At 43.6% G+C, this 27053-nt stretch overlaps 2 protein-coding genes and 2 long non-coding RNA genes across 12 annotated transcripts in view; 2 read left to right on the top strand and 2 right to left on the bottom strand.

The window, feature by feature from the left end:
* The first annotated feature begins 1276 nt into the window (after positions 1-1276).
* On the top strand, positions 1277-17364 carry LOC118362945 (oxysterol-binding protein 1-like). Of its 9 annotated transcripts, none has more exons than XM_035743687.2 (18): positions 1277-1457; positions 2635-2813; positions 4966-5174; positions 6853-7021; positions 7351-7462; positions 7807-8005; positions 8165-8279; positions 8487-8544; positions 8674-8844; positions 9332-9577; positions 12199-12319; positions 12431-12534; positions 12727-13007; positions 13198-13457; positions 13924-13965; positions 14141-14179; positions 14762-14794; positions 15523-17364. In XM_035743687.2, exons 2-18 carry the CDS (start codon positions 2677-2679, stop codon positions 15663-15665), a joined length of 2439 nt encoding a protein of 812 aa, XP_035599580.2. In that variant the 5' UTR covers positions 1277-1457; positions 2635-2676; the 3' UTR covers positions 15666-17364. The 9 variants fall into 9 exon arrangements, with proteins under 9 accessions (XP_035599580.2, XP_035599581.2, XP_035599582.2 ...); XM_035743688.2 differs by having other exon boundaries at positions 1277-1524; XM_035743689.2 differs by lacking the exon at positions 1277-1457 and adding an exon at positions 1545-1724.
* LOC118362949 (uncharacterized) lies at positions 17358-19597 on the bottom strand. Its single transcript, XR_004821292.2, has 4 exons — positions 18849-19597; positions 18589-18713; positions 18242-18316; positions 17358-17972 (listed from the first exon to the last, which is right to left on the bottom strand). It is a non-coding gene; the product is annotated as an uncharacterized LOC118362949 (long non-coding RNA).
* A 642-nt stretch (positions 19598-20239) lies between these two features.
* The window catches only part of LOC118362944 (N-acyl-aromatic-L-amino acid amidohydrolase (carboxylate-forming) B-like), a 76848-nt gene continuing 70034 nt past the window's right edge, over positions 20240-27053 (top strand). The window contains exons 1-6 of the mRNA XM_052486606.1: positions 20240-20812; positions 21415-21565; positions 21771-21831; positions 21927-22024; positions 22220-22830; positions 25147-25203. The gene's annotated coding sequence lies outside the window, so the exon portion shown is untranslated. The remainder of the gene's footprint in view (positions 20813-21414; positions 21566-21770; positions 21832-21926; positions 22025-22219; positions 22831-25146; positions 25204-27053) is intronic.
* LOC118362950 (uncharacterized) lies at positions 24416-26826 on the bottom strand. The gene is made up of 5 exons (XR_004821293.2): positions 26670-26826; positions 26330-26393; positions 25551-25637; positions 25138-25322; positions 24416-24562 (listed from the first exon to the last, which is right to left on the bottom strand). It is a non-coding gene; the product is annotated as an uncharacterized LOC118362950 (long non-coding RNA).

The raw sequence follows: 27053 nt of genomic DNA, 5'->3' as shown, positions 1-27053 counted from the left end.
CTACCTAAAGGTGGACATCCCTTTGGGGCGATTCCAGACCAGAGGGAGCGGAAAATATTTAGGGTATCAGAGGTTGCTGTCAATTCTCACAAAGAAACTTCAAAAACGTTTCTGAAAATCATGATGAAAGTGGGCATTTTAGTCTCTTTTTTTAGAGCATACTGCACATGCCTCCTGTAAGAGTTTATGATCTGTGAATCATACATAATACAGACAATATATTGGTGTCATTATACACCTTATAATGTGCTCAAACATATGGCGGATGTCTAGATTCAGAAATATACATTTTCAAATGAATTTATTCAACATGAAATCTATTAACCATCCAGGCAATGTCAGGACATGTAGGCAGAGCAACAAAGTGACCAGTCAAGGTGCGTCTGGACATAAAACTAGAGTGGCAGCTCGTAAGCAGTGTCCTATTTTCACTGGACGTGCCACCTTGTCCCAGACCTGCTGTTTCGACCCTGGGCCTCCTCTCCCTCCTCTCTCTCTCGACCTCTCTCGACCTCTGAATGCTCGAACTAGGAGGATTGGCTCCTAGTGAGCAGAATCAGCAGGTCTGGGACAAGGTGAATCCAACTGACACAGTACCTTACCAGCTGGAGATGGCTCCCAGGTTAGATAAGATTCAGGGGACCGTTGCTCTGAAGAAGGCCTATAAGGTATCCAGAGCATGAGGAAAGCTGCGCCCCTGAGGTGAGGCTGGGTGGTCTCCCCGGTGTGAGGCGCATCCATGGCAGGTGGCAGACGTGCCCCCCCCCCCCAGGTGGCTGAGACCCTAGCTGGGTGGGAGTCCTAGGGCCTTACATGGCAGGGGACTCAAAGCAGCTGCTACTAAGGTCACAAACTGCGACTTGGAACCTAACTGGGCATGAGACATACGGTAGTGCCTCTGCTAACAGACTGTGGACCCATGGCACAGACTAGTGGGACAGGAGGCTGGTCAAGATACAGGGTGAGATGTTTTTCATTACCAATAAAATATCTGGAATTGGGGTTATGGTAATCTTTTCCAAGATCTGTGGTTAAGGGAAACTGCTACCCCGAAAGAGACAGAAAACACCAGGGGTGTATTCATTATGCCGATTATGTTGCAAAAGGCTTCTTCAGTGGAGCAAAAGGAACAAAGCGGGGCGGGACCTTCCCGAATTTGTCCAATGGAAACTCTAGTTTTGCTCTGTTTGGTTCTAAAAACGGTTAACGGTTTCCGTAATGAATTCACCCCTGTACGCCCCACCCAGTGTTCCACCCAATGACTGTGTTTGAAGGTTCCACCAGAGTTGAGAAATATTACATGAGTTCGTTAAAAAAAAAAAAAAAAAGGTTTCTGACGATGATTCTTATATTTGTGTTCACGTTTTGAAGCGAGTGTACTTTGTTGAACGTCTCTGGCCGCACACAGGTGGTACCAGTGAGTGGACTAGTTCTTTTTGCATGGACCGGTTCCCCAGGTGGGTGGATATTTAATTTAGGGCCCAATGAAGTCTACAATGTGCGCACCCCGCCCATTGATACAAGGTAAACGTTAGGTGGGAAGATTCGTAAAAAAAAAAAAAAATGTTAACAAAAAAGTGTGAAATCAATTGTGTTCCTGACATTTAATGCTAAGGCGAATAACTTTGATTGGGAAGGTGGTGGCTTGATAGCTACGTTTGTCATGCTACTTTCATTTTTTTTAAGCAAAAGTAAATGTCCAGTCGGATGTTGAAGTTGTCAAGGTATAGTAGCCCAAGGAAATTGCGTCAGTTTTTCCTCGACATATTGATACAGGTTGGTTGATTGTATGGCTCATTAATTTACTAGCTATACGAGCGTACTAAAGTGTATTTTTATTGCAAAACTTGAGTTGATAAGCTGCTCAAGGCATCGAAACTCGGTCGACGGTCGTTAGCGCCGAGGTTGATCCACATGTCATTGTCGTGAGTGCGGTGTGTGATGCTGCACTTTATAGCGCCAGGCTGTGCTGTGTTAGGCCGCTAGTAGCTTATTGTTGATTTTGCACTGACAGTGCTAAATGTGTAAAGTGTATAGTCATTGCAAATTGTGTAGTAGTAACTAATATCCCTCTAGCTTCGTGCCAAAGTTTGGATGGGGTTATGGTAACGTTATTGCTCTTATCTTCTTGCTCTCGACAAGACTGGCTATGCCGTTAACGTTAGCTACTGTAACTAGTTTAGCTAATGCTACCTGTTTAGCCTATCTAGCGCGACGTTTGCAGGCTAGCTAGGAAGATAAGTCTTGTTAAAATCACTAGCAGCAGTTGGTCTCCAACAACTTATCCAGCTTAGCTAGCTAGCTAAGTTGCTGATATGACTTGCTATATCAATTTACGCAATATGATACTGTTAACCAAAGCCAGGCAGTTGACACTGACAGGTAGGCTAGTGTCACTGATTGTCGTCCAAAGGCCGGTAGATGGCGATATCGAAATTATTCAATATCGTCATCTGCCGGCCTTTGGGTTATGCTGATTTGTAGTGACTGTCGAAACTGTTCTGACTTCACACTGACAGCATACGTGGTCTTCTAGTATGTATCCCAAGTATGTATGGATTAGTTGGCTAGTAAATATTCTGTAGATTTTCCCATGCCATTTCCAGGTTGTCTTACTGTTTTTCACCTCCCTAGGCTCCAATCTACTAGCCTACTGTGGAGGCTCAGACTGTCGTAATGTCGGAGCCCAAGGCACTCACCCCGACTCCGGCTGGAGACACATACAAAGGATGGCTATTCAAATGGACAAATTACATCAAGGGCTACCAGCGACGATGGTTTGTCTTGAGCAACGGTTTACTATCCTACTACAGGTAAGAACGGGGCGAAATGGGGTGGCATGATATAGTACCTCTTCGCATCCTCTGTAACAGATAAGACTAACAGTTACCAGCAATCTTTGCTGCCTGTAATTCAGGGCCGTTCCTGCTTGTGGGCATCTGCAGGAACCCCTCTTTATACTTACATTGGTCAATTTTTAAGCTAGGACTCCAGTACACAGGCAGGAGGCAGGGTGCTCCAGTACAGTAGGTGGCGGTAATGCACCATAACATTGGATGCCAACCGCCAATTAACCCCACAGAAGAGGAGGCGGGGGCGACAACGTCGGTAGCTAGCTAGGACAAAGTTAGTCTGTGTCCTTCGCCTCTGCTTGTCTGGCACTGTTTTCCCGCAGTTCTGTAAACAACGGCGAGGGCAGGTGTTCGACAAGTGAGAATGAAGGACACTGTTCTAGCTAGTTAGTTAGCTAGCTAGGAATCCGGTACAGCAGGCGGGATAAGTAGCTAGCTAGCATACCAGTAGACAGTGTACTGCACCCCGCCTGTTAGGCACTGCTTTCCAGCAGTTCTGTTAACAAGGGCAGGTGTTTGTGCCAGTGGGAGCGAAGGACACTGTGCAAGCTAGCTTGTTAGCTAGGAGGACTCTGGTACACAGCAGGCGGGGGCGACACCGGTAGCTAGGTCATAGGATACCGGTAGACAGTGTCCTTAGCCCCTGACAAACTCTGATAATACTTTTATTTTTTATTTGACCCACATTTTAATCGCCTAGACAATCAATGGAAATCCCAAATAACAAAAGTGTCACGCAAGCATGACGATGTCGTGCTCGAGGTGGGGGCATTCCTGCAGATGCCGTAATGCCCCCATGCAGAAACGTCCTGAATTGCGGGCCGCAATCACACGCTATTGGAAAAATCTAGAAGAATGTCATTGTTATCCAGGGATATGGCTAGGGTCATTTTTCCACTGTCAATGTATAGACAGTTATATTATAGCTGTGATTTGTTCTGTGTTGTGTTGACATTTCTCCTGCACTATAAGGTGAATATAAACTTGCTCCTTTTATATGCCTATCATGAGTTTTGACTATGGCGCACAGTATCATAAAGAAATTGAAGCTAGAGGTCATCGTGGAGTCCCTGTTTAACTCTGCCATTTAATGGTGTCACAATATTGCATGACTCATCTTCGTTTTGCTTGCAACAAAGATGTGTGTCTGAATGCTTGGCCTGTTTTCGGCCCTGTGGAGGAGTCATGTCTTCACTGGGCTGTGTAATATGAGTCGTGTTTGTTTAATGAGTTTTGGAGACACATGTTGCTGTGTACCATTCACCTCCCACTCCAAGCACGCTGTGTGTTGTGAACAGTACTGTTTGCCTAACAATTTAGAATCCGGTGATAAGCACTTTCACACACTTTATGTTCCTCTCTCTGAGTCTTGTTTTCTCTCAAATAACTTGCCAAGAGTGCATTTAGCGAGACATTTGCTCAAAGGTTTTTGCAATCATGTAAAATTGCCAAACCAGAAATATGGAATGTTTTTCCAACGCTAGGCTAGATTGTCCCTGACATAGCATAGCTGTATTGGGCAGATTCCTTTGTTCCATATGAACAAATTAGTTAGGCAGCAATAGCCAATATTCCAGACTAGACCATCAGAGTCAGCTGGTTTCTATTGCCACACTTCCCTGTAATCTGAGTATTGGGTCCCCACTCCTCTTTTCTGGTGTAATCATAATGGTTCCTGGTTAAACTGGTTGTAAATCAGAGACCTTTACCTAATGGAATGTAAAATAAAGCAATGTGGAACAGAGAGCATTGTTGTCCAAAATTATTTTACTCCAACTAGCCTAAAGCTTCCTCAGTCTGAACATATTCCATAACCTCTTTCCCTGTTTCTGGTGTTAGCAGACCAACAGAAACAAGTTAGGCATAATTCAAGTGATGTCTTCATCTTGGCTTCCAGTAGGCTTAGAGAAGCTTCTGCCGTATTGCTTCCTATATGGTTCCATCAGATGAGCAAACACTGAAGAGGATCGGGTTAGGGGGCTAGGAGTTGTTTTCAGACCAGCCATACAAGCAGGAACTGGTTCAGGAGTTGGAGCTGGTTCAGGAGTTGGAGCTGGTTCAGGAGTTGGAGCTGGTTAAACCCACCCTTCTCTCTCACTCTGTTTCTCCCCAGGACACAGGCAGAGATGGGCCACACGTGCCGGGGCACCATCAACCTGGCCACGGCCAACATCGCGGTGGAGGACTCGTGCAACTTTGTCATCTCTAACGGCGGGGCACAAACCTACCACCTGAAGGCCAGCTCTGAGGTGGAGCGGCAGCGCTGGATCACCGCCCTGGAGCTGGCCAAGGCCAAGGCTGTCCGCAATCAGGCCGAGTCTGGTGAGGGAGGGAGGATAGGAAAAAGGAGGAGGGAGAGGAAGGGATTTGTCTGGGTAGAACGGTCTGTGATGGGTACAGAGGGAAAGGGAAGAAGGGTTGAGGGGTGTGTCTGAGTGGAGTGTATACTGTATGTGTTTGTTCATGTTCCTTTGAGAAAGAGGTGGTTATGGAGAGAGAACATTGTTTTTTTCTTCTCAAGAATTATGGTTTAATGTATAACCCCCAGTTAGAGTGAGGGGGTGGGGCTATCATTCTGACATAATATATTTTTTTCTTTTTCATATACTGTACCAGTCAAAAGTTTGTACACCTACTCATTCCAGGGGTTTTCTTTATTTTTACTATTTTATACATTGTAGATAACATGGAATCATGTAGTAACCAAAAATATTTGAGATTCTTCAAAGTAGCCACTCTTTGCCTTGATGACAGCTTTGCACACTCTTGGTATTCTCTAAACCAGCTTCGTGAGGTAGTAGTCACCTGGAATGCATTTAAATGAACAGGTTTGCCTTGTTTCAAATTTAATTTGTGGAATTTCTTTCCTTAATGCGTTTGAGCCAATCAATTGTGTTGTGACAAGGTATGGGCTATCTTCTGAACACCACCACTATTTGGTAAAAGACCAAGTCCATATTATGGCAAGAACAGCTCAGAAATCAAAGAGAAATTACAGTCCATCATTACTTTAAGACATGAAGGTCAGTCAATCCGGAAAATATCAGTGCAGACGCAATAACCATCAAGCACTATGATGAAACTGGCTCTCATGAGGACCGTCACAGGAAAGGCAGACCTAGAGTTACCTCTGCTGCAGAAGGTAAGTTCATTAGAGATGCCTGCCTCAGAAATTGTAGCCCAAATAGTTAAGGAGTTCAAGTAACAGACAGATCTCAACATCAACTGTTCAGAGGAAACTGCGTGAATCATGCCTTCGTGGTCAAATTGCTGCAAAGAATCCACTACTAAAGGACACCAATAATAACTTGCTTGGGCCGAGAAACACGAGCAATGAACATTAGAGCGGTGGAAATCTGTCCTTTGGTCTGATGAGTCCAGATTTTTGGTTCCAACCGCCGTCTTTGTGAGCCGCGGAGTAGATGAACAGATCTCTGCGTATGTGGTTCCCACCGTGAAGCATGGAGGAGGTGGGCCCCTGGGGACTTTGTGTATGACACTGGCTGATTTTATTTAGAATTCAAGGAATACTTAACCAGCATGGCTACCACAGCATTTTGCAGCGATACGCCATTCTATCTGATTTGCACTTAGTGTGACTGTCATTTGTTTTTCAGCAGGACAATGACCCAACAATAAGTCCTTCAAGACTGTTGGAAAAGCATTCCAGTTGAAGCTGGTTGAGAGAATACCAAGAGTGTGCAAAGCTGTCATCAAGGCGAAGGGTGGCTACTTTGAAGAGTCTAAATATTTGTATTTGTTTAACACATTTTTGGTTACTACATGATTCCCATATGTGTTTTTCATAGTTTTGATGTCGTAACTGCTAAATGACTTAAATGTAAATGTATGTTAAATGTAACTATTATTCTACAATGTAGAAAAAGAAAGAACCCCTGGAATGAGCAGGTGTCCAAACTTTTGACTGGTACTGTATATTATAGTGTGTGTGTGTGTGTGTGTGTGTGTGTGTTAATCCCTTTCTTTTCTTCTTCTCCAGACGACTCTGGTGATGAGTGTCCCACGTCACCCCCTACCTCGGGACAGGGCGGAGGGGCTCGTAACTCTAACTCTGAGGTACAGTCCACACTACGCACTCTGGGCAGCAAGGTGGAAGACCTGAGCACCTGCAACGACCTCATCGCCAAGCACGGATCTGCCCTCCAAAGGTCAGAGGTCAACCCATCACGCTCACACAAACCTTACAATAAACAAATGGTTGAATCCCCATGTATAGACACCGATGGTATTACAAGATAACTTTGCCCACATCCATAGAACACATCAATGGATGCAAAATGCTATTGTTTTGTTCTATCCTTACAAGCACATAGTAACTGGTTGGCCAACTAAGGGCTAAGATTTTGTTATGGACCAGATATGTGTCTTGGTTGCAGAGTCGTCTGAGTGAATAAACAAATTACAAACACTACATACAAAAGGGATGGGATGGGTTGAAGGCACTGGTTGACTCTCCTTAGCTGTTCCTCTGTCCTAGGTCCCTGTCAGAGCTGGAGGGGGTGCGGCTGGGAGGCGACACGGATGGCAAGATCCGGCAGGTGACGGAGAGAGCAACGTTGTTCCGCATCACCTCCAACGCCATGATCAACGTACGTGTTGTTATTGTTTTTGTAGTGTGCGAAGGACGACACTGGTTTACAAAGCGTCGTACATAGAATACAGTCGAGGTCTAATAAATCAGTGTAATAATTTAGTAAAGACCTCGTTCTAGCTGAAGCCCACCGTACGAGCCATCTGTATCTTGACTGTTACACGAACATTTACAAGGCTTTGTAGTATAGTCTGAATGTTCTAAAAGCGTTTCTGTGACGTTTCCTTAACGTACCCCCCCTCCCCCGGGCATGCAGAGACTCCCTGGCCCAGACCCACCATACTGTTTTTGGTGTTTTTATAAAATGTTTCTCTAACCTTTCCCTAACATTTCTCCCCCCAGGCGTGCAGAGACTTCCTGTCCCTGGCCCAGGCCCACAGTAAACGGTGGCAGAAAGCCTTGCATTCGGAGCGGGACCAGAGGATAAGGCTGGAGGAAACATTGGAGCAGCTCGCCAAGCAGCACAACCACCTGGAGAGGGCCTTTAGAGGGGCCACCGTACTGCCCCTCTCCCAGAGCAACCCCGCCTTGGACAGCAAGAGTAAGGCATCACCTCTGACCCCGAACGATCTGTTGACATTAAACTCTTTGAACCCCCGAACCTTAACGCCAATCTGGATGTTAGCCTGCTAGTTAAGTCAACCGCTGAATCGATGACCTGCTCTCATTCATAGTGTTTTGTTTTCTCCCCCTCTCTCAGGTTCGGGCTCAGTAAAGGGTGACGCGAGCGACGAGGATGATGAAAACGAGTTCTTTGACGCTATGGAGGACCCGGCGGGGTTCATTACTGTACCGGCCGACCCCAAGTATCATAGGTCAGCACGCCTCTACCTCTTTTTTTTCTTTTTGCTCTCCGTTTCCCGCTCTCTTCTTTTTCTCTCACTCAACCTCCTTTTTAACAATACAAATGGCATGGCATTTTATGAGCGATTTTTAAACTGAGCTTTTAGAAGGCAAACTGTAATTGGTAAGATGCATTTTTCTCCTATATATATATCTCTGTTTCTTTCTCCTCCACCCAGAAGGTCAGGAAGTAACGTCAGTGGTCTCAGCACTGAGACTGGGATTGATGACCAATCAGTGAGTGTGTAAATGTGTTTAGAAATGTATTTATTTATTTTTTATTACTTGCTTTACGGTACATAGGATGTCCCTTGGGGAACAAAAAAAATGTGTTTGTGTTCTGCCCTCTTCTTTGGCCGCCCACAGCTTTGTGACGAGCAGTCGTTGGGGTCCAATCCGGAGTCGCCGCAGTCCCTGGAGGTTGAGCCAGTGAGGAAGAGGCGGACCAAAATCCCAGACAAGCCCAACTATTCTCTGAACCTCTGGAGCATCATGAAGAACTGCATCGGCAAGGAGCTCTCCAAGATCCCCATGCCTGTAAGAAACACGTGTGGTTGTGTGTGTGTGACTAGACTACTGCAGCACACTCTAAGCATTGCTTTCAGCTCTGTGCATTGTATTGAACGAGGGCAATGGGAGAGAACATCTTTCTGGAATGAAATGCATCGACAGGTAACTGCCAAAAATAAACACTCTACTTGAGTAAATTAGGGATACAAAGTATATTGAAAGCAGGTGCTTCCACACAGCATGGTTCCTGAGTTTATTAAGCGGTTAAGGAGCATAGGGGGTTTAAAGTGTGTGTGAGACTGTGTTTTCCATCAACAAAACACTGAATGTTGGAATGTTTCATGGAACGATGGTGTTGCATCCCTCCAATAGAGTTCCAGACACTTGCAGAATCAATGCTAAGGCGCATTGACACTTCATGTCAGTGTTTCCTTTATTTTGGCAGTTACCTGTATTTTTCCCTAACTCGTCCATTCTAAGTTTCCTTTCTATCCCCCTTTTCTCCCCTTCTAAGGTGAACTTCAACGAACCAATTTCCATGCTCCAGCGTCTATCCGAGGACTTGGAGTACTACGAGCTCCTAGACAAGGCAGCTAAATGCCAGAGCTCTCTGGAGCAGCTGTGCTACGTGGCTGCCTTCACCGTATCATCCTACTCCACTACGGTCCACCGCACAGGGAAACCCTTCAACCCCCTACTGGGGGAGACCTACGAACTGGACCGGCTGAGGGAGAGCGGCTACCGCTCACTGTGTGAACAGGTAATAAAGGGAGGGGAGGGGGGGGGCAGGAAAGAGAGGAAATTGGAAAAACAGAAGGGGGAGTGAGGGATACAGGTTCAAATGGCTAAGAGGGAGGGGGCAGAGAGAGGGAGTATTCGAAAATAAGCTTTGCATCTACAGTGGCTATATATGTTTTTAAAACCAATATACATTCAATAAACCACAAATTGACATCGCAACAATTCTGATCGTATCAATCCGGTTTATTGCAACGAGGAGACCCCTCCAGAACAAAAGCAGAGAAGGCCCTTAAGCATTAATCTCACAGCATCAAATGTTCTGTAAACACCAGCCCGAAAGGCTTGCAGGAAGTCGCTGCTACAGTGTCACAGATACATTACTGCTGTCCTAGAATCCAGTCTGGCGTCAAACATTAACCATAACATTCAACACTGGTAGACATTCGATACTGGCAGTTAAACAGGTCAAAGGTAAGAAGATAAGTACTTGGTTACAACCTTTTAAAACAAAGGTTTGGACACCTACTCATTCAAGGCTTTTTCTTTATTTTGACTATTTTCTACATTGTAGAATAATAGTAAAGAAATCAACACTATGAAATAACACATGGAATCATTTAGTGTTAAACTAAATATATTTGAGATTCTTCAACGTATCCACCATTTGTCTTGATGACAGCTTTGCACCCTCTTGGTATATTCTCAACCAGCTTCACAGGGAATGCTTTTCCAACAGTCTTGAAGGAGTTCCCTCATATGCTGAGCACTTGTTGGCTGCTTTTCCTTCACTCTGCGGTCCAACTCATCCCAAACCATCTCAATTGGGTTGAGGTTGGGAGATTGTGGAGGCCAGGTCATCTGATGCAGCACTCCATCACTCTCCTCCTTGGTCAAATAGCCCTGACACAGCCTGGAGGTGTGTTGGGTAATTGTCCTGTTTGCAGCAATTCAACCATGAAGGTCTGATCCACACAGTCTTCTCTGAACTGTTGATGTGTCTGTTCCTTGAACTCTGAAGCATTTATCTGGGCTGCAATTTCTGTGGCTGGTCATTTTAATTAACTTATCCTCTGCAGCAGAGGTAACTCTGGGTCTTCCTTTCCTGTGGTGGTCCTCGAGAGGCAGTTTCATCATATCGCTTCATGTTATTTTTTTTGCGATTGCATGCACTTGAATAGATTTTCAAAGTTCTTGAAATTTTCCAGATTGACTGACCTTCATGTCTTAAAGTAATGATGGATGTATTTGCTTATATGAGCTGTTCTTGCCATAATATGGACTTGGTCTTTTACCAAATAGGGCTATATTCTGTATATTCCCCCCTACACAACTGATTGGCTCAAACGCATTTAAGGAAAGAAATTCCACAAATAAACTTTTTTAGCAAGGCACACCTGTTAATTGTAACCCATTCAAGGTGACTACCTCATGAAGCTGGTTGAGAAAATGCCAAGTGTGTGCAAAGCTGTCAAGGCGAAGGGTGGCTACTTTAACGAATCTTAAATATATAAAATATATTTTGATTTGTTTAACTTTTTTGCTTACTACATGATTCCATATGTGTTATTTCATAGTTTTTGATGTCTTCATTATTATTCTACAATGTAAAAATGAACAAAAACCCTGCAATGAGTAGGTGTCCAAACATTTCACTAGTACTGTACATGGTTAATTCCTGTTTCCCTTCCCCAAGGGAATGCATCTGTCTGTGTCTCCCCGCACATACAATTATGTTTATTACACATCAATCCATATCAACAGTAAATCAAATACAGGAAAATAATGACTCATATCATTTCCCATTACAATTCTCACAGTACATTTACAGGGAAGGCATTGATGGGTAGTGGTACCTCTAGAAACAGCCAGTTAGTCAGAGAACTGTCAAGAGTTCCAGCACTGTCCATCACCTGTGGTGCTGAAACGTTCCCTTCTGCTGTAGCACATTCCAACAGTACGCCACATAATACCCATAAAACCACGGAAATGGTTCCAATGGTTTTTCCGACATTCATTTTTCACATTGTGTATTTTACAAAAGAAATTGAATTGTGTGTGGTGTGGGCTTACCTTTTGCGTGATGTTTTTGATAGCCGTGAGTTTTATCAATACATTTGCCTCAATTGACAAAAAAATTATTGCTACGCTAATTATTGCTTAAGTTACCTTGTCCAAGACATTTGCGTGGTTATCAACACGTCACGCCAGGGTAAGCCTACACAAAACACAAACCTTTGAATTCGTTCTAAAATCCAAATGGAAAAATGAATGTTCAGAAAAAACGATTGAAACCATTTCCGGGTTTTATGACTCATACTGTGGTACTCAATTCCCTGGGAGGGAAATAGAGGAAAACGGAGAGGAATACACCCTCGTGTCAGCTGTGAGAAACAACGTCTCTCTTTATTCACACACCTACACTTTACATACATTTTTACATATGTTGTTTTAGACCAGCACAACCACATCTGACTCAAATAATCGGCTAATCATCAAGCCATTAATTAGTCGAATCGGGTGTTTTTAGTGCAAAGTTAAAAATAAAAATGGTACTCTGTGGGTCCCCAGGACCGGAGTTGCAAAACACTGTGCTTAGTGACTCAATTGTAATATCGCCCTACCCAATCCTCCTCCATCCAGGTGAGTCACCACCCGCCTGCAGCGGCTCATCATGCCATCTCGGAGAGAGGCTGGACCCTCCGACAGGAGATCTCCCTCGCCAGCAAGTTCAGGGGAAAATACCTCTCCATCATGCCTCTGGGTAAGGCAGTGTGAGGACTGATAGTTGCCAGCCAATGTTTTCATCACGCTCAATCTTTGTTTGTTTAGTTGGCATTTGACATGTTTACTGTGGTGTAACCGTCTTCCACAGGCTCTATCCAATGTATGTTTGAGAAGAGCAACAATCACTACTCGTGGAAGAAAGTTACTACAACAGTACACAACATCATTGTGGGCAAATTGTGGATCGACCAGGTAAGAAAAATATCACACAAGATGGCTATATCTGTTAAAGTGACATTATCATGCCACAATCTTTGGAATAGACATATGCAGAACCTACTGTGGGTGTTAGGAGATTTTAGACCAATCCCAAAAAACATTCAAGATGTATTTTGTTGATCTACACACACAAAGAATTCCATTTTCTCTCTCTGTTTTTCTCAGTCGGGCGAGATAGACGTGGTGAACCACCGGACCGGCGACCGCTGCCATCTCAAGTTCGCCCCGTACAGCTACTTCTCCAGAGACGTGGCCAGGAAGGTGACTGGTGTGGTGGCAGACAAGGAGGGTAAGGCCCACTATGTGCTGTCAGGGACGTGGGATGAGAAGATGGAGTTCTCCAGGGTGATGCAGAGTAATAAGGGCGAGAACGGCACCGAGGGCAAACAGAAGACCGTCTACCAGACGCTCAAAGCCAAGGAGCTCTGGAAGAAGAACCCACTACCGTGAGTAGAGGGTGGGGGTGGGTGAGGGTGTGTTTTTATTTATTTTTTTTAATTTTTTTTTTTAATTGCGCTAAAGTGCAGCAAATGAAAAAGACATTTGGTGTGTCAAAGAACACGTCTTTTTCAATCATCTCACCTCTGTTGTTTGGTCTCTCTCATTTCCCTTTATTTCCCATCCTCTCATCTGCAGTGAGGGTGCGGAGACCATGTACTACTTCTCGTCGCTGGCGCTGACGCTCAACGAGCCCGAGGAGGGCGTGGCGCCCACCGACAGCCGGCGACGGCCCGACCAGCAGCTGATGGAGGCGGGCCGGTGGGACGAGGCCAACGCCGAGAAGCAACGGCTGGAGGAGAAGCAGAGGAGCGTCCGCCGCGAGAGGGAGCGAGAGGCCCAGCAGGCAGCCAACCTGCCTGAGGAGGGGGCAGAGGGGGTGGAAGTAGCGGAGGACGGTGAGAAAGAGGGAGGGGGGCGAGGGAAGGAGGTGCAAGAAGGGCTATATCCCAGTTTATCTCCTTCCTTCCAAGGTGTTCACTTTCCTGTACTTATTTGAAAGGAAATGACTGGTATAAGAAACATGGTGGAGACACCCACTAACCTATGTCTCACCAATCTAATATTTGAAGTAGTAAACAAGTGCACAATTGAGGATATTATTGGGACATGCCCAAGATGGGAGCAAGATCCATTTCTTGTGCTTGTAAGCAAGTACTCACCATTAACTTGAATGAGGAGTCTGGTCTCTTTGGCTTCTATTGTAGTTAGAGAGAGGAAAAGGAGATGGAGGCAGGTTGGAGGAAAGACAAAGTGAGTGTGTCGTCCCAAAGCTGTTGTGTTCATAGTCTACCTGTCTGTCCCTTTCTCCTCTTGTATATATCTCTGTCTTTCACACATTTGTCTGTCTCTCTGTCCCCCAAGCTGTCATTGAGGACTCTTTCATCACTGACTCGCCTTTGAAAAGCAAGTACTCCTCTCTTCCCCCTATTGTCTCACTACCTTTACTATCACACACACACACACAATCCGTTCCACTTTTCACACGGTAGGTGTATGTAATAATTCTGACTAGCCATCATATCCCACTTTCTTTATTCATCTATCTATCCTTGGTTTGTGCTGTGTTCTGCCGATGCAGTGGAGATAGGTACGGAAGCGAGCCAGGCTTCGGATGAAAGCAAGTACCACAAACTCTCCCCTTTCCTCTGTCCATCTGTGTCCTTATAGCACACTCCCTCGTTTTCTCCACCCTTTCGCTCTCTTATTCCCTCTCCTTGATCCTGCTATCACTTTCCATTTAGTGTGTGTGTATACAAAGGTAGTTAGCTAGCTTTTTTTGTGTCGCAAATATGCTTGTCAATCAATACCGTGTTCATTAGTGCACAATGTAACAAAATGTTTTGCAACAAAACTCTTATTTGACAAGTTCAGGTAGTCCCTTCTTGTTTTGGAATGTTTGTCTAGTGAATACGACCCACCAGATTTCCAGGCTATGCCTAGAAATGACTTATTGTGCTGTGAAATTCACCTTTGAATTCTAATACTCGAGGAATGTTTAAATTGATATGCAGCAATGTCCTGTGGTAGCAAACAGCTCAGCAGCGTAGTTAAAATAGGCTAGCTTTAATTTTTCACATCACACCAGTAAGTATCATAGTATATTAAATACATTTATTTGGTTAGGTTGCAGGCCCCCCCCCCTTTCTTTTCATAATTTCATTCCTTTGTCAATTTTTCATGTTCCTCTCTCCCCCTTCAGCGGACCCCGATGATTCTCCACCTCACACTCCAAGCAAGTAGCCCTCTACTCTTTTCCTCTCTATCCCTGTTTTTCTATCCGCACACTCACATACTCATCTGTCAGTCTTCCCTTTTGCAGCCCCACGTGGTCCGCCCCTCTCAGAGTATCAAAGCAAGTATTCATTGTTCGACACACACACACCATGATTTAATTCTCGCACCTATTTAGATACAATTTCCACATCAGCCATCATTCCACCATCCCTCATATTTCCATTTGCCCCCCAGTCGATGACATGGAAGGTCATTATGGAGCTGCTGTCAAAAGCAAGTAACACCAGTGCTGTTCTTTCTCTCTCTCCTTCTGTCTCTTTCTCTGTTGTTATTTGTCTGTAGTTTGTCTCCTTCCTCTTAGAAGCTCTAGTAGTTGCAGAGAAATACTAGTTCCCAAAGTCTTGCGGTGGTCGTATGTCAAATCTTGTAGCACTAGAAATGATAACTCTGGTAACTATTGTAGCTAGACACCACTATACTGCTGCAATGTTGTCCTTGTCATCCTATTGTTCTAATGTTCTGCTTCTCCAGGATCATACCAAAGAGGGATGAGCCAATACTGTCATAATCATTGCTCAAGCAGTGACTGAAAAACTCCTGACATCATCCTTCTTTTATATGGTCTTGATGCAGAAGTCCCTGTCCCAAAGCTTCCATGGCAGGTCCTCAACATCTATGGTTCTTTCAATGGATTAAATGGCTTTCTTTTTCTCTTATTCCCGTCAGGCGTCCACCAGGACAACTATGAGGCGATGTGGTTCGAGCGGACCGAGGATGCCGTCACGGGAGAGTCCATGCACGTCTACAAGGGGGGCTACTGGGAAGCGAAGGACCACGGCAGCTGGGACGTGTGCCCCGATATATATTGACCCCCCCATCAGCGAATTGTACTAACCCAGGCATTTGGAATATGGAAGGCCACAAGCTGCCCTTTTTCCCCCAATTGAAGAAGGGGCAACCTGGGTATCGACCCTGTTTAACCCCAATCCTCCCTCTTTCAGGATAGATTTTGGGTTGTAATGCCCCCAACCTCTCCCCTATCACTCTCTGTGGGGATGGTGTGCACAGGGGCAGTGAGACCCTGCAGGACAGTGCAACCGGACAGGGGGACAGACCTGTTTTCTTCTGCCTTTATCTTCTGTGTAGGGTCTGTTTCTCCTAGATGTTGATCTGGGGTCCGTTTTGCATTTCCCACCATTGGGGGAGCCGAAGCTGATCCTAGATCTGTAGCTAGGGAAAACGTCACCCCCGACGCTTCAGCTTCACTACAATGATTAGATATCTCCCCCTAGAGCCACTGGCTAGGCCTTTGTCTTTCTGTCTCTTCCTTTGCCGGTCTCTTTCTCTCACACTTCATCTCTTGCTATGTTAGTCTGTGGAAAAGACTGGGGGCAGATAGGTGGTCTGGTTGATAGATTCTAGTGATTTAACACTAACTCTCCCTTGTTCCTCTTCCAAAGGATATGGACAGTTTTGTATGAGTATGTGAAGAGGGGGGTTATAATAGCAATGGGTTGGTGCTTATGTCTGTTTTGAGGCTGCCAGATTTTCAATGTTTCACAAATGCTGTAAAGAGGTGTGTCCTCCAGAACTTGGTGACATCACATTAGGTCCTCTGCTGCTTGGCACATGGATAATTTGGTCTTGGAGCCTGTTTTCCATCTCAAAGCAGCGTAATGGTCTAAATGAAGGATGTATCGCCATAATACTATTTAAACAGTTCCTACTACGCCCTACATCCCAAAGATAACTTCCACCTCTTCCAACAGCAAAGCAATCTAGCGTAGCTGTAGTTTTAAAAAAATAGGATTAGTGTGTGGAGCAGACTTGATCGTAACATATTGGAATAGTGGCCTAGTACTTTACTGGGTGGATGTGTCCAAAATAGCACCCTATTCACTATATAGTGCACTTCTTTCGACACCTTATAGGCAGTGTTCAAAAGTAGTGCACTATAAATTAATAGGGATTCAGGGTGTGTGAGGCCACTCTTCGTCTACATGAACTAGTGTGTGTACAGTGCTAGTACACAAATGTGAGCTTGAGTGCAAGGTTTGAGTTCCAAAAATAAATCTTATTTTCAAGTGTACTTAATGTGAGTGTGAGGAAAAACTAAACAGATTGCTAATATTTGTATATATCAAATGAAGTAATAATTAGTGCGTTATGGTCAGAGAACATGAGTTTCTCCTAAAACTGGATTGTCCGTTAAGTCATTTGTTTGATCACTGTGTTGTCCTAATCCCTGGCCCTGTACAACATGACTGAACAGTTGTGTCCCAAGGTTGTTTGCACAAGTTACACTGCTGTGAAGACTAATGGTTGTGAAAAAATAAAGTGCAAATACAAAAATTGCTTCACAAAAATATCAGTATCAAAACCATTCATGCGTTGTACCAGTTTGCCATATTGGTTGTCTTTATTTTCAATAATTCTGTCCAGTTTCTCCATTCATCATACTGTCCAATCTTTTTATGCTCATTCATTCTCTTATGGATCTTGGTCAGTGCACTGTGAGTGTAACAGCATCGCAGGGTGATTGTAATAAAGCCTGACTGGAGAAGTGCACACTTGCTTTATAACATTATTCCTCTAATGAAACACACTAAAGTGGGCAAAAAGCATAATCTAATGACCAAAGGTTGGGATGTGATATAAATGTGGTTTGTTTAATGGAACATTGCATTACAAGTTGATAAGAATTCTTCCAGCTCACATTTGGATTTCCACAAAAGAGACAGGAGGCACTTTTTGCATCGACAATGCTCCACAGCTGGTTAATTGTTTTTAAAGGGTTTGCTGCTCATGCTCTCCAGTCCCAACAGCCTCACACAGTTAGCATAGCCATGTCAGCCCTAGGCACATCCGAAAGATGAAGTAATATGGTAAATTCCACCTAGCCTATTGATGGAAAGATCGCCTTTTTATCCTGGCGGAACTGCAACACCGGGTCATTGCATGTAGCAGATGACCAGTTCTCTCATATCTACATGGGGTGCTTCTGAATGTCCCATCAGTCAACTTGAGAACTCCCTCTACTTGTCCCCTTTGCCACCTTTCTGTGCAGCTTTTGGGTTCCTGGGCTGTGATTTCTGCAGCATGGCGAGTGTGTCCCTCTTCTCAATCTTCCTCAGCTGTTTCTTCTTAATCCTCTTGATCTTCGTTGTGTTCCGGGTCTGGGATAGAGACGTCACAAAAAAATAAGATGTAGCTTTTAGCCTGGGGCCATATGTATCAAGCGTCAGGACTGATTTAGGATCATCATTGCCTTTTAGATCAAGAATGATGATAACATGTACATGGGGGAACCTGATCATAGAACGTGACAATTGACACATATAGCCCCTGAAGTCAGCAATAGAGATCTGCATGGCTCACATAGGTTACAGTGAGAAACAAAGACGCCATCATTTGGGATCACGTGGGGCTGCGTGTGTTGACTTACCACTTGCACAACTTCGGACTTCCTCTCATTCTCAGCTCGCCTTTTCAAGTTATCCTCATGCCGCTTCCTCTTTTCCTGTATGGGATGAAAGATACCCAAACAGTTACATCATTAGGGGATGCCTAAATAATCAGTTGCACTGCCAACCTCTGTGTTAAAGAACTGGGAACTCAAAAATACGAGATTGAGTCAGTGCTCTAGAAAAAGAGGCCAGAGTTCAACCCCCCCCCAAGTTACCAGTTGTCTTGAACGCACTTAAGTCGGAGATTGCAGAGTTTCCAGTTTTGAACGCGGTTTAATCCCTACTTCTTAAGATGTTAGTGCACTCATGTGAACAGGTGACAGACCTCTCTCCCTGGCTTTGTCCTCCTTCAGTTGCAGGGAATATTTCTTCACCAGCTCCTTCTCTCGCTTGGTTGCCATCTTCTCCCAGGAGGAGCACAGTGGATTGTCTCTTACAAGGGCAGAGAACCTGAAAAACAAGGTACATATAAAAAGGTACATTTCATAATTTATGGACACCATAGGCACAGTGTGTGCATTGGCTGGGCTGACTAGTAATAGCATATGCAAGCAGTTAATATTGTAGGCTATTGCCCCTACTGACCTTTTACTGACCGCTTGTTGCGGTCCTTCCATACCCGTCCGGATTTCGGTTTCCCCAAAGGTATCAGATCAAGTTTCTCATTTGACTCTGAACGAGTCCTCTTTTTGGCTGTTTTATTTGGGCGGTCCGGAACAGTCTCCATTGGTACGGGACCAACCTTGTTTTCCTTCTCGGTGCAATGATGTGACACAGCTTGAATAAATGTACCTAATGATTTCCCAACATTTTTGACTGGTTTTGGGTATGCCTCAGCTGTTGCCAATGCATTTGATTTGGACTCCCTGCTTTGAAGTGTTTTCGAAAGAGCCTCTTCGGCAACTGGTTCCACGACTACAACCGCTGGTTTGGGTTCCGTCTGGTTCTCTGCATTCTCATTCGGTAACTCTTGAATGACAGATGTCCTTGTTCGGCGTGTTGGAGTCTTCGGTACTTCAGAGTCAAGATACACAGCTGGGGTCCGTACTCTGCGCCCGCTACGAGTCCGAGTCACAACGAGAGGAGGCAACTCGTCCTCTTCGGCATCCAGTCCTTCGTTTGGTGTTTTCTCACATGTCGACATGTTGTCAAAATTATGATGGCGTGACCACAACTAATCAAATACATATGTTATTTACAGACCTTTTAGAGACGACAACATGAGCAGAGTTCGGAAGCCCACGTGTGTGTGTTTATGATACTTACTACCACAGAGGGAGAAGAGATGACAGGAAGTACGAGAATACAGTTTGTGCCTTGGGCATTCTATGAGATTGCCGCCTACCGGTAAGGCGTTGGTACTGCCATAACACATCGTCACATGACTTCGTCAACTTCCGCATCTCATTTGTTGAAGTCCAGTAATTCATTCGGTGCATCACGACATTCAAATATGGCTTGCTCATGACGGGTTGGAGATGTCCTATTTTGTTCCCTCTTTACAAGTACACTTACATAGTTCATTTCGTAGTCGCTTAGTCTGAATTATTTGGAGAATAAAAACAGACACATACAGCAAGCTAACGTTACCTATTCATAATTCAAGCCAGTTTTTGGGATGCACTTAACTTGAATGATGTTTAGATTAGCCTATAACTTCAACAAATCGCATGTTCCTTGAACAATTTTTACCCGCTAGTGCACTGATTTAGCATATCTGTATTGATTGCTTTCAAAGTATAGTAGCAAGCCAGCAACATTTCCAACTCTGCTTAGCTGGCATTACCTATCACAGTTGATCTACTGCAAGCTATAGAAATTAATAACCTAAATGTACATTACAATGACCTATTTCCCACTCTGTATCTGAATTCATTTTAATCGACAAGTAGCCCCCCACACACACAATATATATATATATATATATGGTGGTGAGAACGTTTAAAGCCCCTGTGAACTGTGGGTTACCCCATCTGTCTGTGGTTGATCTATTGCAAGCCAAATAAATTCATAACGTAAATGGGCATTAGAATATCCTCTCTGTGTTAATTTTCATCGAGATGTATGTAGGCCTTTTCATTTTATACACCCAACAACAGCACTTGACGAGAGCTCAACGATTGGCAGTCACGTTGTTGTTGCCAACCTTGTGCCATCACCTGATAAATCATCTCTTCACCATAAAAAGCTGAACCTGTAACAGAACAGTTACATGACTGCAATGCAATTATATAAATTGCTCTCATGATGCGGTCCCTCCGACAACTCTCTCTAAAGTCAGTTTGATGTAGCCATAAAACAAACAGCACACTGACTCCATGGCTCCCCCAGATTTAAAACTACTATATGTAACTCTTACGTTGTAGAAATCTCTGTCAGCTTGGAGTGCCGCAGACCTTCAGTGTGGAATACAATAATGACTACTTCCTTAAGGAGGGCGAAGAGTTCCTCTACATCTCCGGTAGCATCCACTACAACAGGATCCCCAGGGCCTACTGGAAAGACAGGCTAGTCGAGATGTATATGGCTGGACTGAACGCCATTCAAGTGTATGTAGACTTAGCCTGACGACTCACACTAAGTTATTCCACTGTTTGTGGTGATGAGGGGCGTTGTAAAATAAAAAACAATGGCATTAGCAATTGGATCGTCTCTAACCAATCAGAGTATCAAAGACAATGACAATTTTTCAAACCGCCTCTTTACCCATGTGTGTTCTGGCTCTGGCACAACCCATCGGTTTCTGGACCAATGACACGGCCCAGAATGTGTTCGGATTCGTGTAGAAGAAACTTAAGTCCGTAGGCTTGGCGTAGCGTTTAGCAAGGAGCCTGGGTAGCCAGGCAAATGTAGACTGGCCACTATGTCATAAATACACTGAATGCCAACCAGTTAGATCAGTGTCTTCAATGGTCCTTCTAGTTTTCAGTTAGTCATTTCAGTGGCCAATTTGGACATAGAATTAATGTTGATCAAAGTAATTCAAAGAAAGAGCCATTTAATCAAATCACCTCCAAATATTGATAACCAGACATAATTCCTTCATCGGGCCTTAAACCTCAGACAGAGCTATGATTTACCATCTGGTGGTATGGACTTAAATACTACTTCATTGTCCATTTTGGTTGAAAAATTACATTTGACATTCCAGGTACATCCCCTGCAATTTCCATGAGCTCTCCCCGGATCGGTACAACTTCAGTGGGGACAGGGATCTAGAACACTTCCTGCAATTGGCCAAAGACATTGGTCTGCTGGTTGTACTGAGGCCTGGGCCCTATATCTGTGGAGAGTGGGATATGGTGAGAGAATGACTGTAAACAAATGTTTTATGATAAATATACCTGTTGATGATATGATGTGTAATAATGTTGGCAAATTGTGCCTGTATTCCTAGTTGTTTTCAGAAGATAATAAGTCACAATGTTGTAACGACACTTCTACATCAGCTGTGTATTTCATGACAGACTGTGTGATAATTTGCCAATTTCATGACTTGATCTTTAGGGGATCTTGCCTGCCTGGCTGCTCCACAAGAAAGACATTGTCCTGCATTCCTCAGACCCAGGTGTGTATTGACCGTTAGATGAGAATGTAATGGATTCTATTAGTATTACAATATAAGAATTGTGTTTTTATGACACCTAAATCCATTTGTTTCAGATTACATTGCGGCTGCTGACAAGTGGATGGGCAAACTACTGCCAATGTTAAAGCGTTCCTTTATCAGAACAGTGGACCGACCCATCATTACTGTTCAGGTGAGCCATGTTGATATTCAATGATTAATAATAAAAACAATTGGGGAATCAATAGCAACAGTTTGGATAACTTCATATTGTGCCTTAATTAACTCTACAATTCAATAGAATACTGTTTGTCGAACATTGCCTCTCATCACCTTAACAAGAGACCATCTCTCTCCTCCTCTCTCCTCTCCCCCTTCTCTCTCTCAGGTGGAGAATGAGTACGGCAGCTACTTTGCCTGTGACTACAACTACTTGAGTCACCTGACCAGTCCTCAGGTTCTTCAAAAAAGGAATATGTATGTTGCAATTCAATATGGTCTGTCACCAGGTTGCTGCTGGAATCCTAGAGCGGGATTAGGCCCTGACCATCAACGTGACTGGGAAGGCTGGGAGTCATGTGGACATACTGGTGGAGAATATGGGCTGAGTCAACTATGGGAAAGACATCACGACTTTAAGGCAAGATGTTATTTCAAGCTGGCTCTCCATGGTAGACATTTAACCACCATTAATAAAGCACCCTTCCATTAGCTACTTAATTTTACATAACCTTATTCTCTCTCTCATTTATTTATATATATATGAGACACACAGAGGGCCTGGTGTCTAACCTGACATTGGGGGCCGATATCCACACCGGCTGGTTCGTCTTCAGCATCGACAGGGCTGTTAGCCAGGGTCTTCTCTGGGAGATGGGCTCCAGGGAGGCTGGCCTCCCACCACCCTCTCCCCTCTCCGTCCCCTCCTTCTATGGGGGCACCTTCGTCATCCCAGACCTGCCCCAGGATACCTACATCCAGTTCCTTGACTGAAGAAAGGTGGGGTTTTACCTTTAAGAATATTTAGATTTTTGAATGGCTGTACTGTGTGTTGTTCCTGAGCAGGCACCACAACTACAAATGACCTTCTAGATAATGTGACTGACTAGTCAACTGCAAATGACCTTCTAGATAATGTGACTGACTAGTCAACTGCAAATGACCTTCTAGATAATGTGACTGACTAGTCAACTGCAAATGACCTTCTAGATAATGTGACTGACGAGTCAACTGCAAATGACCTTCTAGATAATGTGACTGACTAGTCAACTGCAAATGACCTTCTAGATAATGTGACTGACTAGTCAACTGCAAATGACCTTATAGATAATGTGACTGACCTGTGTCATCTGTGCGTTGACAAGACTGGTGTGTTAGGCTTCTGAGCTAAAGCCTAGGCATTAGCCTTAGACACACCTCTTCAGATCTCAGGCAATGTTACTCATCACACAAGCATGGTTTACTGAACCACGTTATTTTATACCCTGGTGCAACATACTTGTTCATGGTCCCTGACATTACTGAATCCGCGGTCCACAAATCACCTTGTACGTGCCCGCTAGCATCCTGAGCACGTGACCGTCCTGGAGCTGGAGGGGACCCATGCACCCCCGGGCCCTGTACTGTGGAGGTCGCCAAAACACTAGTCCTGAACGGTTGTCTGACCACAAGCACCAGAGGGCGCTGTTCCATAAAGAGGATCTCTCATGGGCACTGATGAAAAATGCACTTACTGTATGCAATCTATTTGCACTGACCTTTTTTTAAATCAAAAAGTAATGTTTAAAAATGAATCACGGGAGGCTGTACCTCTTACCTCTATTTGACAATTCAGGGTCTTAAAACCCTACATGATTTTGTTTACACAAGCATCTGTATTCAAAGGTGAATTAAGTATGTGTCATTTGAACAGTATGTATGTTTGGAAATTGAATCAAGTTCACTAAGGAAAATGAGTCATTTAGAAGGGATATGAACTTGAGGTCAGTGGTGCTCAAATCATGAACCTGGAGCTCCATAGTACTGCTGGTTTTCTTTTTATGCCAGTGCTCTATGCAGCTGACAATGCCCTTTTTTTAAAGGCATTTTTCCCGATGTTCACAGAGATCACATTCATGGTAAACGCTGGCATGTCTGCTCAAGTGTAAATTACCTTTAAAAGTTTCTTATAGTGCGCTGCGCTATAGAGCGCCTTCCATTAAATCTTGCCCTCTATTGTGAATATGTGAGCCAAATGATCTGTGCCTTATTGTGTGCCACCTAACTGGGATATTATGCTTTCATAGATTTCTGTAATGAACCATTTTGGGTGTCTTGTAAATGAATAGTGATTGCGTTCAACTGAACCTCGTCTGCTTCTTTTGCTCAATTTGATTATTTCAAATACTTTGGGATTTCTTGGTTGTTGTGATTTTTGTTCATGTGTTGTTTAATGTGCAGGCACGAACCATTCTGTACTGTTTGATTTAAAAATGTTTTTAATCAAATGTGAATGCTATATGATCACACACAAATGACACAGTGCCGCACAGATGAAGTTAAGATTTAAAATACAACCCTACATTAAAACAATCCAAATCTTAAACACAACTATGGAACAATGAAAAGATGAACACAGGAGAGGTGTGTAAAATACAGCAGCAACATTATACACCCTTATTCATTCCAGAAGCCTCTGTTGTGGCTCTATAAGCTGGCTCTGTAGTGTCTCTTTGAAGGGGTATATGGGAAGCTGCAACAAGAGAGTGACAGGTCAGTGCCTCTGGGAAATGCTTTTGGGAGGAGTTGAGAAGGGTTTGGACCCTCTTCCTGGTCTGGTTCATACCCAGGATGGGCACACGATCACAGGTGGTAAATGACATAATATAACTTAAATTATCAGTAGCCTACTTATGTGTTCATCTGTTATAATGAAAATGTTGCACACTTACACATGAAAGCTTTCTTTTAATCCCCTGTCAGTTCCTCAAACACCTCCCAGAATGTGATGATGTTGAGATGCCCATAATATGGTGAAGCAATAGACACTTGACACAATTCAAACCATTTGTCAAATCAATGTATTGAAAACAACGTTTTAGCCAGGTTGCAGAACGTGTTACAGAGAACATGTTGACCATGAATCTCAAATCAACCCCAAGGACACTTGTTTTTTTTAGGCTCCATCTTGCCCTCTGACAGGCTAGGTGACATTTTCACCATGTCTTATATGTTTTTACTTGTCTAATGCTCTCAGATGAAGACAATTGGCTAGGGGCAGAGTTGGGACTGAGCTTCAGTCATGTAGTAACAACACATGGTTCTGACCTGTTTCAGCGTTTCCCAGTCGACGTTCTCCTTCCCCACCATCACTCCCCTCAGTTCCTCTGGCTGGTAAGAACTCCACCACGTCCATGTCACACACTTTGAAGAAGCCTTTCCTGAACTCTTCAAACACCTTCTCTATTGACTGGTTGAAGATGTAGTTCACATAGGTGTCAACAAACTCCTTCCTGTCAAAAGAATGACAGACCGAGTCAGCGATCCATTGAGTTGTAGCTAATATAGGTTGGTGTCAATTCTAGTTGGTGTCAATTCAAGGAATGAAAAGACCTATTTACTTTCAATTATGGTTTTTCCATTCATACAATTACATTTCAGGTTGAGATTATTTTTGCTAAAATGGAATTGACCCCAACCTTGGCAGCTGTAGCAATGGAAAAATGTGTCATACTGCAAACCTTGTATTTTGTCAGTTGTAAATATTGCTATAATCTTGCTTGTTAGCACTTGTGACGAGGTCCAACCGCTATGTCACCCCACATCACCTATAAATAGTGAGTAATGAAAATAGTGAGGTAAATGAACAATGACAACACTGCAGACTGAGGGTATGGACAAATAGATGGGAGTGATCTGGGAGAGACACACTGAAATAATATAATTGATCTTATGTCCAGTTATTCATACCGCTTCACTTCAATTAACTACAGATGTAGGATCTTAATTTGAGCCAATTTGATACAGCAGGAAAATAATCCTGCAACAGGAAATGTTTATGTGTATTATATTAATGGACATTTTGATGCATTTTTTCGTAAGGGCAAATCAAGTCTGTCATTTTAAAGTGGAATAACTAACTTTAGAAGCCTTGTAATTACTTTTTTTATTATTTTATTATTTAACCTTTATTTAACTAGGCAAGTCAGTTAAGAACAAATTCTTATTTACAACAGTGGGTGAACTGCCTTGTTCAGGGGCAGAATGACAGATTTTTACCTTGTCAGCTCGGGGATTTAATCCAGCAACCTTTTGGTTACTGGCCCAACGCTCTAACCACTAGGCTACCTCTAACCACTAGGCCCCAGACCTTTAAAACCTAGAATACACTACAAGTTTGCATTTCCTGCTGTGAGGGAAAATTGTCAACAACAAAATAGTGATCAAATTAAGATCCCACATCTGTATTATGTTACATATTATTTGTTCATTGATCAAACTGTTTAAATGCATTACATACTGAGAAAGTCATGTCCATATTTTCGACATCATCATCAGGATAATCCAAGATGTACTGCAAAGTCCTTAAAAAGCATTGAAAATAATATGTGACAACAGATGTGACAATTATAAATGGGCAATCAACAAATAATGATCCACTAATCAATAAAAAACTATTTATCTAAATAAGTCATCATTGTTTATCCACACAGAGCAAGAGCCATGTCCCCGAGATGCAATGAAATGCCTCGAGATGCAATTTCTTAATCTGTCCTTGGTGTCCTTATAACAAATACAACTGCCTGTAATATAATACATTACTGACTAAAGGATAAAAATACGTTATGGTATAAACTTACCCTGCTTCAATGGGGCTAAACTCTCTCAAGTCCTCTAAAGAGGTCTTGATGTTCACCAGCTTCTTGAAGAATGCCATGGTGAAGGGGAAGTGCACCATGTTGTTGTTGTACTGGGCCATCCCACAGAGAACCCCAAACAGGAAATAATGCTTCTCCTCCACTCTAGGCTGTTAGTGAGGATGGGTTGGACAAGAGACAAGAAATACGCCATGAGTGAAAGTATAGGACATGCTGTTGATAACCTGCTTGATATGCAGTAAAGGGAAGGTAATGTGGGTTCTAGAATACAGTAGTAGGCTAGTAATACAGTAGTAATTCTGTAGTAGTTCCTCTCTAGGAACATAACATTACAGTGTTTCACTACCAACACCTTTGAAGCTATTT

This window comes from Oncorhynchus keta, chromosome 29, assembly GCF_023373465.1.
Source record: "Oncorhynchus keta strain PuntledgeMale-10-30-2019 chromosome 29, Oket_V2, whole genome shotgun sequence".
NCBI lineage: Eukaryota > Metazoa > Chordata > Actinopteri > Salmoniformes > Salmonidae > Oncorhynchus > Oncorhynchus keta.
Note: the sequence above shows the minus strand (reverse complement) of the source record. Positions and strands in the feature narration are given on the sequence as shown.

Excerpts from the sequence above, each read along its gene's own strand:
- LOC118362945 (XM_035743687.2), top strand. The coding sequence starts at position 2,677 with ATGTCGGAGCCCAAGGCACTCACCCCGACTCCGGCTGGAGACACATAC. Across the intron at positions 7,022-7,350 it reads CACGGATCTGCCCTCCAAAG|GTCCCTGTCAGAGCTGGAGG; the intron begins GTCAGAGGTCAA and ends CCTCTGTCCTAG. Across the intron at positions 13,458-13,923 it reads GGTGGAAGTAGCGGAGGACG|CTGTCATTGAGGACTCTTTC; the intron begins GTGAGAAAGAGG and ends CTGTCCCCCAAG.